The sequence below is a fragment of the Apteryx rowi genome, unplaced genomic scaffold (assembly GCF_003343035.1).
Source record: "Apteryx rowi isolate R43461 unplaced genomic scaffold, aptRow1 scaffold_660, whole genome shotgun sequence".
Taxonomy (NCBI): domain Eukaryota; kingdom Metazoa; phylum Chordata; class Aves; order Apterygiformes; family Apterygidae; genus Apteryx; species Apteryx rowi.
Genome location: NW_020450939.1, coordinates 294850 through 311872, shown reverse-complemented (window position 1 = coordinate 311872; position 17023 = coordinate 294850). Strand labels below are relative to the sequence as shown.

Sequence of the window (17023 nt, the reverse complement as noted above, 5' to 3'; positions counted from 1 at the left end):
AAACCTTTGCTTTGTTTGCCTTGATTCCTAGTTTTATTATACGTTATATTTGTTCTCCTCTTTGTTTTCCTTTCCCTTATTAAATGAAGAGCTGTTGCCGAAAAGAACCCCTCCCTTCAGTACTATGCAGGTGCGGGAGTTAACACCTAYGTCTCCGTGCGCCCCTCTTTCCTACCAGAGAGGGAGAGGCGCAATACGCGAGCTGTGGCTCATACTTTTTGCCCAGAGTTCAAGGACCACATAGAGTTTCCTTGTAACCTCATCGTTCAGAAAAGTAGTGGAGAAGTCTCTTCTCTAGGGGAACTCTTGCAGTCTGCCAGTGTCATCTTCTCTATCTACCATCAGAGCATCAAGTCAGGTAAGCCAGATGAGTGATTCCAATGACTAAATGACGTTGCTATTTTAGATAATGATCCAGTCCCGTTAATTTTCAGTTTAGAAGAGAGACTACTTTGTGCAGTTGATAGTAGATGTAATTACCTAACATGCCTTCAGAGAAGGCTTTGGGAAGTACTGTTCCCCATGTACAAAGAATTAAGGCTTCCAAAACTCCAGGTGATCAAGATCTGTTTTAAATGAAGAGATAATGCAATTAGTAATAATCACAGAATCACAGAATGGTTGAGGTTGGAAGGGACCTCTGGAGATCATCTAGTCCAACCCCCCTGCTCAAGCAGGGTCACCTAGAGCACGTTGCACAGGATCGTGTCCAGATGGGTTTTGAATATCTCCAGAGAAGGAGACTCCACAACCTCTCTGGGCAACCTGTTCCAGTGCTCAGTCACCCTCACAGTGAAAAAGTTTTTTCCTCATATTCAGATGGAAGTGTCTGTGTTTCAGTTTGTGCCCGTTGCCTCTTGTGCTGTCACTGGGCACCACTGAAAAGAGTATGGCCCCATCCTCTTGACACCCTCCCTTAAGATACTTGTASACATTRRTAAGATCCCCTCTCAGCCTTCTCTTCTCCAGGCTAAACAGGCCCAGCTCTCTCAGCCTTTCCTCATAGGAGAGATGCTCCAGTCCCCTCATCATCTTTGTAGCCCTTTGCTGGACTTGCTCCAGTAGTGCCACATCCCTCTTGGACTGGGGAGCCCAGAACTGCACACACTACTCCAGCTGGGGCCCCAGCAGGGCTGAGGAGAGGGGCAGGATCACCTCCCTCCACCTGCTGGCAACACTCTTCCTGAGGCACCCCAGGATACCATTGGCCTTCTTGGCCACAAGGGCACATTGCTGCCTCATGCTTAACTTGGTGTCCACCAGCACTCCCAGGTCCTTCTCGGCAGAGCTGCTTTCYAGCAGGTCAACCCCCAACCTGTATTGGTGTATGGGGTTATTCCTCCCCAGGTGCAGGACCCTGCACTTGCCTTTGTTGAACTTCAKGAGGTTCCTCTCTGCCCACCTCTCCAGCCTGTCCARGTCTCTCTGAATGGCAGCACAGCCCTCTGGGGTATCAGCCACTCCTCCCAGTTTTGTATCATCAGCAAACTTGCTGAGGGTGCACTCTGTCCCTTCATCCGGGTCGTTGATGAATAAACTGAACAAGACTGGACCCAGTGCTGACCCCTGGGGGMCACCGCTAGCTACAGGCCTCCAACTAGACTGCGCCACTGAGCACAACCCTYGGAGCTCTGCCATTCAGCCAGTTCTCAATCCACCTCCCTGTCCCCTCATCTAGCCCACACTTCCTGAGCTTGTCTATGAGGATGTTATGGGAGACAATGCTCTGACTCCTGGAGCACCCTGCCTTCCTATGTGTATGCCTTATTGCCCCAACTTTATGGAATGGGGTCATGGAGGTTCAGAAAGAAGATCGCTTAAGATCCTCCAGTGAACATATGGCAGATGGGCAGATGTGTACTGTGACAGAGTTGGGTTTCATCCTTCAATCTCCTGCTCTAATCACTAGCACCTTTTGAAATCCTCAGAATTTTCTTGATGAAACACTGAGGGATTAGTTAAACAGTCATTCAAAAAGAAGACTGATTGAGCCATCAGGTTTTTCGTACATCTCCCAGAGTTTTCACTGGTGATATTCTCAATGTAAGCAAAGTTGTAGTGTCCCTTAACCTTGTCTGACCTTGGCTGGCTTGAAATAAGAGGTCACAGCCTAGGCTGCRAAGTTCTTTTATTTATTCTTTATTACTATTTTGTTTATTTTTATTCTATCATTTTTTTTACTTCATCAGGGAGAAAAGTTAGGAGTTGTTAGAGTAACTGAGTAGTAATGTACACCACTAGCTCTCCACTGGTTACTTAACATGCATCTGTGGAAATATTCCCTAAAAGCTTCTCCAAATTCAGCAAGGATGGAGCCAGTGTCCTGTATTGAATGTGCACTGGCAATACTTAGAGAGGTTTTGTTCACACTCCTGTTTCTTGCCGATTTGGGCCTGATATAACCTGGGCCGTTTGTTTTGACTTTCGTCCTTTTTCCAGGGGTTAAAAGTTTTTTCGGTATGGCAGCTGAGCTACCTGCTGTTGATGTGATGCAGCTTTCTCTAGAAAGAGATAGTCTCTGAATCGCTTCTAAATCTTGCGTTCTAGTTTGTTCTATTTGCAATTTTTTTTATTTTCCAGCCACTGACACATTGGCAGCACAGTCATCAAGAGATTATCTTCTTGGGACAGTCACAGTTCCAACCAGAGACCTGCTGAGAAGAAGATCAGGTAATGTGGGAGTTACGCTACTGATATTCTGTGTAGATGCTCTTGTAATTGCTTAAAACAATTTTGGTTCTCATTTTTTAGGTCAACTTTATCTCAGACATTGCATATATCTGTATTAAAAATCCCGTATTAGAAAACTCATGTAATGGAAGCTGTTTGAAGATCAGTTTTCAGGGTGTTGGATGTGTAACAGCAGTTGAACTGTGTGATTAATATATTTTGCACTGCTAATGTGGGTCTTCCAGAAATTACAAGAGAGCAGCCAGTTGCACCTTATTAGGAGTAAGGTATAGATGGCACTGTAAACTGTTTATTTTCTACTTTATGATTGAAAGTCCAAGAGTTGTAGAGTTTGGTTGAGACAAATCTGGAAACAAAGGCTTGGATAAGTTAAAAAGCAGTTGGATTAACCTTTTTTTTCTTTTTTTTAACTAAATGTAAAATACCACTTCTGTCTAGTCTTAATTTGCAATTGTTATATCTTGTAATAATGATATTTTCATTATCATCTCGTTCATTTCTGCTTTAATGTCATTATAGTTTTAGTGCTCGTTTTCTCCAACCATGAAATTTTCCGTTTATTTTTAATGGGAAGAGAGGAGGAAAAATCTGAGAATCCTTAATTTTATAATTAGAGATTCATGTAGTATGGCTTGATTGTAAAATGAGAATCATTAATGAAGTGGAAAGTAAAATGCTTTGGGGKTTGGAACTACCTGTGAGGTTTTCTGAGGTCTAACAACCTGCTGCTTTTTCAGGTTAGAAGTGATTTGACAGATTCCCAACTTTCACTTCCAAATACTGGTCCTGGACTAATGACCAAAGTGTGAACAATTCTTTCCTGACATTTTCCAGAAGGTAGGATAAGGCTAATTATGATCTCTTCTCCTGAAGGTATTACAGGCTGGTACCCAGTTACCCTCTCTGAGGACTTGGTGCCTTCTCATTGCACAAACGTCATGCAGAGCATTGTGGGAGGACTGGAACTTTCCATAACTTTTGCTCACCACGATGACAGAGAACGTGTTTTGGAGGCTGCTAAGCTTTTAGGCTGGAACAGCGAGGAAAACCTCGAGGACAGTGTGGATGATAGCGACGAATGGGAGCAGGGTGAGAATCAAGCAGTCGTGACCGTTTCAACCCCGAGAGTATGGCTGCCGGTCCACTGCGTGCTCCTTGCAGGCCAGACGCACCTGAGTAAAAGTACTTATTGCTACCTCAGGTATAAGCTGTATAATCAGGAAGCCGCATGGACTTTGCTCAGGAGACCAAAATTGAGTGACGACGAAAAGAACGTCACAGTGAACTTTAAGAAACCGAACCRGATGACTCTCAGAAGGAGCCAAGGGCTGCGTTGGTTCTTCAGAGAGGAGAAGCTAGAAATCCAGGTGTGGTGGGCGTACGGTAAAGAGACTGATGCGGAAAGACCGCTCGATACRGATCGTCTTATTGGATCTGCCTACGTCGACCTCACAGCGTTAGCAGAGAGGGCAAGGAAAACGCTAAGCGTTAGTGGTAAGTTCCTGAAGAACGTTCCCTTATTTCGTTCCTCTTCAGTGATGTTTTTGTTGGCTTAACTTGTGTAGTCACCTTAGGCAAAACGTTTATTGCTTTGTTTTGCCCTTTACGGACTCGGCTGCCCCCTCCTCTCCTTGAAGACGAGCAAAGTTAACATGCTTGCTTCTGCCAGTTCAAAACTTAGCAAGTCGAATGGGTGAAAAGTTGACAGTAATGATCAGTAATGGGTGAAAAATTAGCCTGGCTGGATCGATAAAGAACGTTTCTTCAGAATTGCAGATTTTGCCCCAATGATTGGGCATCGTGATAGAGTGAAGAGGAGCCGTGAGCAAGAATAACGCCTCACAAGCAGGCTGAATGCCTGTAATCGGAGCAAAGGATTAAGCACTGAGAGCATCTTGGAAACTTCTGCGCTCTTCAGTTACTTACGCTTTTATCGTCTATGTGGTATCCAGCTCGGCCGCCAGCCTGTCAGCTGATCTACGGATAGGTCGTTAGCTCCTCTTTGGAGTACGCTCAGACATAGTGGGAAGGGAGACACCACACACACACATATATGTATTTTATGCACGCACACACACATATATACACATACATGCCTGTATTTATATGCATGTAAATTTTATACACATATATTTTCCATGTATGCGTATAAAATTTTGCAGAAGTACTATTTCCAACGCTCGCAGGAAGTTGATGTGCTAGAAAACGGCAATTTAAACTGCTAGTGGGAAAATGAAGATGTACCGTTTTGGGGGGTTGCTCACTGTTTCTGCCTTTACAAGCTGATACTCCTAATAACGCGCTTGGTAATACCTTGCACAGAAATTATATTGAAAATCGCAATCCATTCTGCTGGTCTGATGCGAGATCTTTACTGTAATAAACTGTAGCAGTTTTTTCCAAGATCCTGTTTTTCCTTTGGCTTGTTTAGCTGGTCGGCTGTGAATTCTTTTGCAGGGGTTTATCCGCTGTTCAGATGCAACGCTGCAAACCTAGCAGGAGCCGCGGTACGCGTTCATGTTGCACTTTCTTCCGCTTCTGCTGCCCTGACGAGCAGACTTCGCTGTGCTGAGGAATACAGCAGYAGTGAAGACGAAGCCGCAGAGAAAGCACCGGATGGGAACCAACAGGTCTCTGAAAATCACAGTCAGAAACTGGATATTGTAAATTCAGAAGTCACCRCTGGGAAACCACCTGGAGAAGACTTGGTGTCTCTGGAAGACACAGTTGCTGTCACTATCCTTGTGGAAAGAGCAATGCATCTAAGTTTAAAAGGTAAAAAACCCTTTTTTTTTCTGAGATCTGCTCATGACAGGTATTGAAAGGAGYAATTTAAAAACAGAAAACGCAGGAGTTTTCATCAAATTTATTCAAACACAATGAATGAGATGGGTTTTGAGCTTGGCTTTGTAGTGTTGCAGCCCTAAGATCATTGCGTAAGTCYGGGGGAAGCAGGAAGGGAAACTATCCAGTCTATCTCTATTAATAAAAAATAAAATGTAAATAATATAACGTTCACCACTACAGGTGACAGCTGAATTCTGAAGTTAAGTGTTATCTGAATAACTTAACCCCAGGATACTCATATCTCAGAYTCTTGCAAATTCTGCATTTTTAGCATATAATCAATAGCAGTGAGGAAGAGCGATGTAAGGACAGAGGAGCCCGAACTCACCCAGGCTTGATGCCCTCTCTTTCCCCCTTTCTAGAGGGAAAATTACAGTTAGGTGCCTGTTCACTGTGCTGAGGGTCGCCAAAGAATTGCTCGTCGCTTTTAAATTTATTGTGAACATATTAAAATATTCCTTCCTAGCAAGGTGACGCTTGTTGTGCAGTGACATAACACACACAGTGAGTTTGTAATTTTTTTTTTTTGAGCCTTTTATTTTTCCCTCAAGTTGCAATCCGTAAATGAATCTCTTTTGTTAGAGTTAAACCCCTTAAAACATCCTAAGTGCTCCATCGCTCTCCTTGGCCRCTTCCGAGTGCTGTATGACTCGGTCACTTTGCATTTGCTTAGCATCTGGAGTGATCGGATCTTGTCTGGGCCGTTGCACGCTACCTAAATACAAATACGAATAAGGGACTGACGTGGGTAAGTTTTCCGGCAATGTCTTTGCTAAGGTCAACTTGTGAAGGCACCATAGGAGGCTTTTTTTTAATAAGCTATGATCCTGTAATCTTCTGGAATTCCTCGTCTTTGCTTTTGGAAACAYGATGCCACATTATTTGCTTCTGCAAAGCTTTTGGTGCGATAAAGGTTTCTTTTGTTCGTGTACGCTACTGCGGTGTTTCCATCCTCAAACAACTTTTCTTTGGGTTTTCAGATGTAACTGAGAGGCTGTTGATGCACTGGAAAAGATGCTGTATAAGCTTGTTCCAGCAAGAATGTGCATTCTTCATAGTAACAATTTCATTTCTGTGTTACAGATAAAAGTGTTAGAATACATTTCCAGTCCGGTATGTTATGGGTGACAAACTTTATGCAATTTTGGAAGAACTACTTAAGATCCACAATTGGGTGAAGATGCAAAATGATTCCCCAAATCTCTTGATATTTCTTGGGGCTTTAAGTCACTTTTTTTCCTGCCTGAAAAGCCTTTTCTTTCTCTGCATCTTCCAAAAAGTGTAAAGCAGCAGCCTAAATTTCACAGTGTTGGAAAGGAGTGAAATTACCTCCATGTGAAGTTCTACAAAATGCAAAAGGTTAAAACAAAACGCGATCAGGACAGCATACCTCTGATCCGGGCGACACTATGCCGCAGATGCCCTAGCCGTAAAGCTTTTGTTTCTTACTACCCACTTCGTGAAGCATCAGGTCACACGCTTCAACCCCTTCTTTCACCTCATCCTTCAAATCGTTCTTTTATAAAGCAGAGTGAAACTAATTCTTCAATGCAACTCCTTTGCAAAGTCAGGCTTTAGAAGTTGCTAAGCTAAATCGGTCTCGGTAAGACACCTTTGATCATGGCTGAGTCCTCTTATTAGGTCCAACARTTCTGTCTGTTATGGGCATTTTTTTTTCCCTACAAGAAGAGCAGGCTAGGACTTGAGAAATGCTCATTTTGCCTTTGACTACAGAGATTGATTTTTAGGTCTGCCTTTACATTCAGGAGACAGTGAACTAATCCGGATGGGCGTTACTTGTTTCTCTAAGCTGAGCACACATTGCCCACATCGGCGTTTGAGTTGCCGTGTCCACGGACTTATCTGAGAAGAGTTTTGAACACGTTTTAAACTGAAGTCATTGCGTGCATTAAAAACAAAACAAAGCAAAACCACTCGTGAGTTCTCAGGCAAATCCCGAAGATCAAGGGATAAAGCAGCAGTGACGAGTGAGGTGACGAGCTTTACAAGTCATGACATGCTGTGGCAAATTAATYGCGCTCATGGGCACATAACGAAGAGGGTCCATGCCTGAGGAAGGGTCACATCCAGATGGGAAATAGCAAGGAGGGAATCTCTGAATTTCCTGAGAGCAGTTGCACAGCGCTGGCCTTGCTGGAGGCCCTGAGCATCCTCCTCCTCCTCAGGCTATAATTCAGTGCAGGTGACTGTATGATTTCTGCAGCTTTCATTCAGCTCTTTCTAATCCGTAATATCCCGTATTTGGCGAACGTCCAGCTCTGTCCCTTAATATGACCTTGCGTTCCTTGGTTTCAAGTTATCTGCCTCGAAGCGCAAACATACCCGGTTAAGTCAGACAAGTTTCATTCATTATCGGTTTTCTCGCAAGCCTTCTCCCAGGTTATTTCAGGACGAATGAGGGAGCAAGCGTTTGCGTTCCCGGCCCTGACCTGTTTACGCGAGAAGTCTTGCAAAGCTTTCACCRATGCGTTGTAGAGTGAATGCCGCTCCTGGTTGCTTAGCTTAGGAATCACCAAGGTCTGGTTTGTGCACGGATTAAAACCAGTATTTCCTGAAGCTGCTTAGAAAGGACTTCAGCAAAGCCTGGCTGCAGCCCCTTGCATTCAAGTCTTTTGACCCTCAGTGAGGAGAGTACTTGCTTCTGCCTTGAAGGGATATTAAGATCGTCTCAATACTTCAGCCTTTGTGAGATGATCTAGTAGATGCTGTTAAAAAGTTTCTTAATCCTCGGGTATCTTTAGCGCTGGGAGCACATTTTCTTATTCAGTCAATGCAGGAAGTTGTTCTAATCGGTAATACTGGAGCGTGTTTAGTTAGCAATCAACAGAAGATCCCAGGAGAAGATCCCGGAGATTTTTTTTATTAAGTATGTGTTTTTAATTGCTGATCTGTCTTTAGAAAAAAAAATTAATTATTAGTAAACTGTTTATCCTTTGTACCATTCTGTATTTACTTCTGTATCTAATTTTAGGGAGTCCTTTAACGGAACGTGGAGTAACAGCGCCTAGCAGCTATGTATCATTTGCCGTTGCCGATGCAGATGCTCCAGTAACCACTTCAGTAGTAGAAAATACAGACTCACCAGTGTGGGACTTTCAGCAGCCAGCGAGGTAAGCCATGTGGACTTGCACGGACGGACGTGCAGAGCCTCTGGGACTGACGGCCAGTGGCTCTGTGCGAAAAGAACATATCTTTTAGGAAGGGTGGTTCGACCTCCACTGAACTTCTGTCTGCACCGTGTTTTGGCCCTCCTTGGGTGAGCCAGTAAGTTTTCCTCTTCCATAGTTTCCCCACCTGGAGGAAGGGGCTGATAATAACTAAAGGACTCTRGGGAAGATTAATTTAGACTTGATCCAATTTATTGGCTTTTTCCATACATTTTGCTTTGTTCCATCCTTAGGCATATGCCCTGGTTCAGGACCAACTCTCTAAGGTGGGATTCACCCACTCTGACTTTAGATACCTGGAAGTTAGGTGTCTTAAACTGTAATATTCAGTCATAAACCTGTCTTTGCAATCTTGTGGCTCTTCCAGTATTTCTATGCCAGCTTTTTTAATTAATTCCGAAACAGTAGCCGAAGGTGTTTTCTAAACTAGGCGGAACAAGTTTGATACAGGCARCAAGAAGACATAGTCGGTGTTTTATTTTGTCCGTTACAGAATGCATGCAAATATATACCAGTGACTGCCCAGGAGTGGGTTTTGCTGCCAGACTGCTGAGTTGGGTTTTGGTTTTAGGGATTTTGTAATGTGAAGATCAAACCATTGATCTTCTGATAGCTGAAGTTTAAAAGTTTTGTTTCAGAGGTTGCTTATGCTCCGAGTCGCATCTGAGATGCTTCAAGCAACCTAAAAGCTGTTCAATGAAGGCATTTGACCTTTCAGTATTCGATGTTGGGTTTTTTTTCCAGAAATCAGCATCAAATATTACAGCTTTCAACCATAACCCCACAGCTTTGCTATCACCATACTTACTGAGTCACAAGATAATACTGTTTTTCCGTTTCTCTCCCGCTTTTCCTGATGGCTTTGATGTCCTAGCTTTTAAATCCACAACAAGAGTGAGGAGTCAGAAGTACTTTTTGGATAAGCAAAAGCCAAAACCATATAAAAGTAACTGTGCTTTCAAAAAATCGGTGAATCTTTTTCCCCATGATTCGAGGAAGAAACTAATTTGTCTGGATAGGTAAAATAGCAGTGAATCTTCAGAGACGTTTTACTWTTCTTGCTGGTTTTCCTACTTTGCATAGCAAATTATGGTTTTATTCCTAACAGATTGTCCAAAGAACTTCTCTTGGATCCACAGCAAACCTTGGTCTTCAAAGTGTGGCATAAAGCAGGTAAAGTTTGCAGTGCAATCTTGGGAGGAGCGGCTTTCGGCATCCCTTTCCAGGGGTAACGGCAAGCAAATCGGAGGGTGGAATCGTAAAGACATTTTTTTGCCTTGCGTTAGAAGAGCGCTATAGCGAAGTACCGTTGATTTCCTGCCCCTCGGCATCCTTTTCCCCATGAATCTTCTGGCAAGATTTGGGTTGTTTGTATCCACCAGTTCTTTTCATTTTTAATCTGACAAGATTTTGGAGGTTGGATCTTCCTAACGAAGGGACGTTGTTTACTGTACCTTTTGCGTGCTGATTTTTTTTTTTTTGTCCCAATAGATGGTTGAAGTGTAGCCAGCAATGCTTGAGTTAAAGCAGTTCCAGTAACAGGGCAGATGTTGCATGTTTTGCTTATTTTCTAGAGGCAGATGATAAAATACRGATGATTAAGATAAAAATATTGTTTATAAAAAAAAAAAAATTGCCCGAAGAAAGACTATTTTTGCCAGGTGGACTTTTTATGGGTCTTTACTCCGATTGTAATGAAATACTTTTATAGTGCCACGGATATATTTTAAGAGTTATTTCTGTATCCAGTATTAGCACTTACTGGAGCAGCTGAAGGCCTTACGTTTCAAACCTAACAACATATGTTAGCTTTTTATATGCATTTTTACTGTACCTCCTGTTGATTGTTAAATGATAAAGATGCTAAAGAATAATTCAGACTGGTGCTGGCTTGTTTTGTCGCTAGCCTAGATCCTTCAATATTTAAATGCTGCCAAGCAAGCATGCGTTTAAAAACCCATGTGTTTGTTGTTGGGAAGACAGCCCTGCTTCTTCAGTTCAGACTAGCAGGATGTGATATTTAAAATATTGATTTTTCGTGACATATTGAAGCTTAGCTGGCCAATTTTTTTTGCTTCAAAAATAAATTTACTGTGTGACTTTAGCCTTTCTCTGTATTATATAGAGCATTGTGTGTACAGAGTGATTCTCCTGGCAGCCTCCTCYCCGCGCTGGTCTTGCGTTGTCTCTGCAGAGACATTTTTAGCTGAACGTAACCRCTAAAGTACCCCAAGTAATGTCCTCTTCTTGGATAGGTTTGTTCTGTACTTCAGATAAAGACAGAAAAGACAAAATGTTGCACAAAAACGCCACAGCATGATGATAAATCAGCATTTTTAAAAGTTTTGGCCAAGTGAATAGGTAAGAAACCTGCGGTCCTGCAGCGTTCTGCAGCCAGAATTTTATTCCCACGCTAGCCGAGGTCCCCGAGTTGGCCTTCACGTTCGTTTTTTTTAAATCTCCGATTGTCTCATTTCTAGCCTGTTTCCCAGCTGAGCGTCTTTCCCTTTATTATAACCCTTGTTCAGGCTTTCCGATGAGGATTTCCGATTCCTGAAAATATTTCTTTTAAATGCGGTTTAAATTAATATGCRCTTTATATTCTTCTCCCCCAGAGACTGAGCGAGTGATTGGATTTGCCTCTGTGGACCTTTCTCCTCTTCTTTCCGGCTTCCAGCTGGTGTGCGGGTGGTACAATATTACAGACTTCGGCGGGCAGTGCCGAGGGCAGATCAAAGTAGCGGTTTCCCCTCTTCAAAGCCTAAGTAACCTCAAAGAGGAAAGACAGGCAAGGATCCGGACCCAGCCACCGAATCCTTCAGTACGTACCGCGGTTTTTTCGAACCTGTGCAGATCTGACTAGATTCCTAATCATCATCGGCGACTCTCTAGGTTTGCCCAACCCTTCCCATGCTACACGTAACACGTACAGTTACTGGAAGCAAAAAGATGGAATTTTATCCTGTTGCCTATTCAAGATTTTGTGGGTTTTATATGATTTTATGTTATACCGCTGTCAGTGTTTTTCCCCGTTGAGTTGTCGGGTTTCCCTTGTTTGGATGGCTGTTTTATACAGCAAGGTTGGAACTGGAAAATGTAGATTGGAAGCTGTGATTACAATGCAACAGAGATTGGAAAACAGGCTTCATATCAATATTTGAATCTGCCCTTTAACAAATGTTTCTGAGATAAGTGCCCTTAAATGGTATTTTGGCTCRGTGCTGGAAAATGCTTTGAAAATTTGAAGCTCCTTAGAAAACTTAAGTTTTCTTAAAGCAAGATCTTTCTTTAATTCCTCTATTTTCTTACTGCGGCAGACTCACGTGCACCGTTCCTCTTTATTCTAGGCGCAGGTCAGCTTTGCAACACTTCCCAGCGATGCTGCAAGTTCTTCCAAGCAGACGTTGAACACCTTGTCGAATGAAGGCAGCGTCCCTCCTCGAGAGCGGTAAGTCAGCTGCTTGCTAGTCGTCTGGATCGTTTTCAGGGCTCAAAAGTCTGCGTAGCTGAAGCCTATTGACTCTGCGTAGCTGAAGCCTATCATTAAGTCATGGCCTGTGTATTTAGCGTGCGTAGGAGATGATACTTTTTCTGTGTGGGTCTTGAAAGCAGCTGGACGAGACATTGTGGACCCTGGCGGTTTGCTGAGACCGCAGGCCAGCAGCAGGTAGTACTCTTATTTGGTCTGAAGAGCCGGCTTTGCAGCTCCCGTTGCAGATTTCCTATCAGGAGCACTATTAGCCGGCGTGGAGACTGCCATTTGCTTTATTTTAATGTAAATATGAAACACTCTGTAAATGCCGTTCTTGATGACGTTCGGATGAGCCAGTTTAATCCTTCAGTGGCTCTTTAACGCGTTTAAAGATTTTGGATGTTCCCASTTGGCAGACTTCTCACAATTCTAGAATTTAGCTGCTATCTGTTGTTAAACGTGTGCCTGTTTCTAGCAGGATTAGCGCCCCTGGGACGCACGCGCCTCGTCATGAAGAGCACATGCAGAACGTGCGCAGATTTCATGAGTCCTTGCAGCAAGCGGAAGGGAGTGCACACCGGGCGGCAAAGATGGACTCATCATCGCCGTCATCGCGGACTGCTCTTCTGTCTGCGCTCAGGTAAAACAGAGCCATAGGCAAAAAGATGACGCCAGGCTTTGCTTTGCAAAGCAGAGCTTGAAACTGAAGAAATCTCGCATCCAATTTTAAAGGAAATGAAAAGTAAGCTAATACAGTAACTGATGAAACAGCTTTCAGGCAGAGATCGGTGTAATTTACAGCAGGATGAAATGAGACTGGAGTAAGTGGGGACTAAGGGGGCAACTCTGCATTAAGACTGAGGTGCTCTGGCAGTGCTGAGAGTCTCCCAAGGGCTACGGTAACAACGTTTTCAAATCTAGGTTGAATGCATTGTTTTATCCATCTTTGTTCATCTGCAAAACAACATGCACTGTTCAGACAGTAGTTTTTTGAGCTGATTTTTGCAGGTGCAAGAACAAGCCTGTAAGCATTTTCATTGTGCGCACAACAGGATGTCTTTCTTTCTTTCTTTCTTTCTTTCTTTCTTTCTTTCTTTCTTTCTTTCTATCTGGTTGGTTGGTTGGTTGGTTTTTGTTTAACACGTCTTCCTGTAAGCACTTAGTTTCCTCTGACTAGATTCTAGGCTTAAAGATGGAAAGAGATTTTTTGGGTCATTCGTTCCTTTCCTCTGCTACCACAAGCCATATATCATAAAATCCTTAGACCTTATGAGGATAAAAATCCTCAGGTTTTTGTCAAGCTCAGTCATAAAGTCAGTTAACGTCCTTGCCTTTGTGACTTCTGTTGGAAGGTCGTTTCAGAATCCAGCTTCCTTTGATTCAGTGTGCTTAAAACTTGCTCTTTTTTAACTCTCAGTCTAAATTTATTCGTAGCTGTTTTCAGCATTTGTTCTTGAGCTACTGTYGAACTTCTGCTTAGACAGAGCAACCTCAACATTGGTTCCACTTCTATTGCACTTGTCAACAGCATGTAGATATATGAATACAAGATTAAGGGTTATTATTGAAAAAATAGATCAGTAGGTAACGATCTGCTGCATATTTCTTTTCTTCCAATTTCTTACCACTGTTTGCAGAAAAAACTTGAATGAGCTGGATGAGGTTCAAAAATACTTCAACCAGAAGCTGACCAGGTCTTTTCCTGACTTCGSTTATGGTCACCCATCCAAATCAAGTCGTGACGAGCAGGAGGGTGATCGCCAAGGCTTGATGAGCAGAGCCGTGGATCCCAACAGGTGTCATCTTTTGGAAAAATCTAGTCAGCTGGTGTCTCAGGTCAGCAGCCTAATCAATGGTAAGTTGTCACTCGGTTTGGAATTCTTTGCCAAAAGCTGCTTTTAAGGGTCTTCAGATTTCCAGCTTCTTTTCTGCCATTCACGTTCTATACATACCCTCTTTCAGAAGCATCGGTGCAATTAATGTTCCCTGTCAACGGTGCTGTTAGACACAGAATCACACTCTTAACGAAGATGAATGTAGGACAAACCAGTGAAGAAAATCCCATCTCTCTGCATACCTTGTTTTCAGATCCGTGGTTTTTCACTCTTCCCGGCCTTTAACCGCTCCGTTATAACTGCTCTTCATCAGCACCGGTCTGCTTATGGCTTGCAGTTAATTTTATCCCAGCTTAACTGCTCGTGCCGCTGTGATCTTGTATCAGGAGCGAAGCGGCTAGGAAATCAAATCCATGCTAGTGCTTTTAAAATAATGTATCGGGAGAGAGAAGAAACTGTGGCTTGGATTGCTGACGGTCGCAGAGTTGCTCTCTGCTGTTTCTATCTCTAGCTACCCCCAGGGAAGCAGCGCTTCCACGAGATGAAGTTGAAGGGCACGTTTCTGTTGTGCCAGAACCTGCCATTTTTGCATGTCACCGCCTTGATCTTGTCACCTTTTCTTCTCTAGCCTTTGCTCTTTTTGTTCCTCTTATTTTCTCTATTAATTAATTGTTTTTACTGCTTCTTTACATACTCTCCTTTACAATTTCCTCCGCTCTTGCATTACCTTACAGCAAGATTTTTTCACTTGCCTCAGAGCAGCAGTATTTTGGCATTTCACCTCTTACCGGCCAGCTGATTTCTCAAAGAATGCGAGAAGTAAACGTGTTAACTAGGAACCGAAAACAGGTGATCGTGGCTTTTTAAATAAATTGTAAAATGCCCAGAGATATTCAGGATTGCACGGATGCTATTAAATGCTTAGGCTCCTAATTCCTTCAGCCTTTTTCATAACCTGTGTTAGAAGCACAAGCAGCTCTTTGTTTTCAGTCTTTATTATTTTATCACAGCAACCGGTCAACAGTCCTGAGTGATTTTCTGTTTGTAGGAATATTTGGTTAGCAATTGTCTGTCATTTGGTTTTAAATCGGTAAATTGAACCGAAAGCCGGAGAATATCAGTAGCAACTGTGTCTTCTGGACCCCTAGGTAAAACTGAGGAAGCTATAAGTAGAACAGGTTGTTAGATTATCCATCTTTCCTATCTAGATTATTCCTCTCTCTTTCCCTGGTCAGCTGAACTGTCCAAACTGTTTATAGCCGTTCCGAGCAATAGATATTTTTTCCATTTGCTTTGGATGATTTCCCACTAAGTACTCAGCGTATCAGAATATCTTTGCTGCCCAGTGTTTTTCTTTACATTCATCTCGGTATTTCTAGTTATTTCCTAATTATTTCATCCTGGACGTTGCCTTTTTTCCTTAGCATTTCTGTCCTTCTCCTGCCCTTGTGAATTGTAAAGAGAGCAGAATGTGGTCATGTCAGCTGAGTGTTTGGCAAAACTGCGCATTTTTAACTCTTGACCATTTTTGCTTCTCTGATCTTTTGCAAAAAGCACAAATATATCAGATAAGAGGTGAATTGTCACCGCCTACATTTACTGATGCTGTTTTCTATTAATCAGACCTACAGACTATAACTAAAAATACCAAAGACTCTTCTAACGGGCRTCAAGACTACAGCAGAAAGCCGGGTGCTACGCGTGTACCCAACCAAAAAGATGAAGAAGCCAGAAACGAAGCTTATCAAATGCAGCCTGAGTTGGAATCGCCCAGTGTTTGCAGTGACACCCAGCAGCCATACKCTTTTGGGAGATCCAGGTTTGAAAGAGAGATGTTGCATGAGTTTCTAGACCAAGCCGTCCCTGAAGACGAGCATCCTTCGCCGACGGACCGTATCCGGGAAGACGAAGGCGCTTTCGCCATCCATTCGCACAGCGAAGACGAGTATGAAGAAGATGTCATAGAACCACGAACTCTTAATGAAATAACAACCGTAACGGACAAAACGAGTCCCTGGTCCAGCGTGATATCCGACGTGGAGCCGAGTGCTGATCAGCAGCCCGTAGACGTGAGGCCTGACGATCAGCGTTTGGGGAATATAGATTGCCTGCGAAAAGGAAACAGCAGGCGGAGCAGCGCGTTGTCCAGCGTACCGCAAGGTGACGACCAAAGCACGCTCACCGCTCTTACCCCATGCGTTAGCCCCCGTGCAGAAGAGAGCAGTGCTTGGGCAGGAACAGATGGCTTTAACGGCTTGAGGAGTGGCGCAGAAGCAACTAAGAAGGAGTTTCGGCCTGCTCGTTCATCAGAAGTGCACCGGACAGCTGATGGCCCCGTAGCAAATGGGAATTGTGGTTGGGATGGAGTATTTCAAACTAAACAAATAGAGCAAAATGAAGAATTTCGTGAAGCCTCCAAAGAAGTACTGGGGGTTCCGGGAGACATTGCTTTGACCAATTCAAAAACTACAGAGCACCAGGAGGAAAACAGTGAGGATTTAGATGAAGATGATGAAAGCGAGGAAGAAAGTGGTCCCGATGAAATGTGCGTGAAGCGTGTGTCTGCCCAAGCAGGCTCTGAAGGAAGCAGTGGAAGCTTTTCTGATGAGAGTCATGAAGACCCCCTGGAAGAGTCAGCAAAATCTGGGAAACCCAAAATCATCTTGTATCCTTCTTTCTTCTTGAGCATACGTTGCRTTCAAGGAGAGCGTCTTATTTCTCGGTTAGAACCTCACTGGCCTCAGGAAAGAGAAATTAATTGCGTGAAACTCTTCCCTGTGAAAGGAGTTTAGAGTTGAGGTCGCAGGAAGGTACAAGAAGAACCTGCTATACTGTGTTCCACAGAAAACGTAGCGCCGAGCTGCCTGTCATTTATAGCCAGTATTTCCTATCACRTGTGAGAGTTGCTTCATTTTGAGCTGAAGCTCCTAGGTTTCTTCTGCATTAAAATATAATTTATTCTGTATTTAAAATACATTCCCTCCTTCCTT

The 17023-nt window shown here is 43.3% G+C and overlaps 1 protein-coding gene across 2 annotated transcripts in view; it reads left to right on the top strand.

Annotated features, from left to right (window-relative positions):
- C2CD3 (C2 calcium dependent domain containing 3) overlaps positions 1 to 17023 on the top strand; it is a 39861-nt gene that overhangs the window by 17953 nt on the left and 4885 nt on the right. For both annotated transcript variants that reach the window (XR_003256540.1, XM_026085161.1), the window contains exons 20-30: positions 90 to 358; positions 2581 to 2670; positions 3565 to 4185; positions 5149 to 5466; positions 8531 to 8669; positions 9835 to 9899; positions 11342 to 11547; positions 12074 to 12174; positions 12674 to 12838; positions 13836 to 14053; positions 15657 to 16698. Coding sequence is in view for 1 of the 2 variants with exons in the window: in XM_026085161.1 (XP_025940946.1) it covers positions 90 to 358; positions 2581 to 2670; positions 3565 to 4185; positions 5149 to 5466; positions 8531 to 8669; positions 9835 to 9899; positions 11342 to 11547; positions 12074 to 12174; positions 12674 to 12838; positions 13836 to 14053; positions 15657 to 16698 (3234 nt within the window). In the remaining variant the exon portion in view is untranslated. The remainder of the gene's footprint in view (positions 1 to 89; positions 359 to 2580; positions 2671 to 3564; positions 4186 to 5148; positions 5467 to 8530; positions 8670 to 9834; positions 9900 to 11341; positions 11548 to 12073; positions 12175 to 12673; positions 12839 to 13835; positions 14054 to 15656; positions 16699 to 17023) is intronic.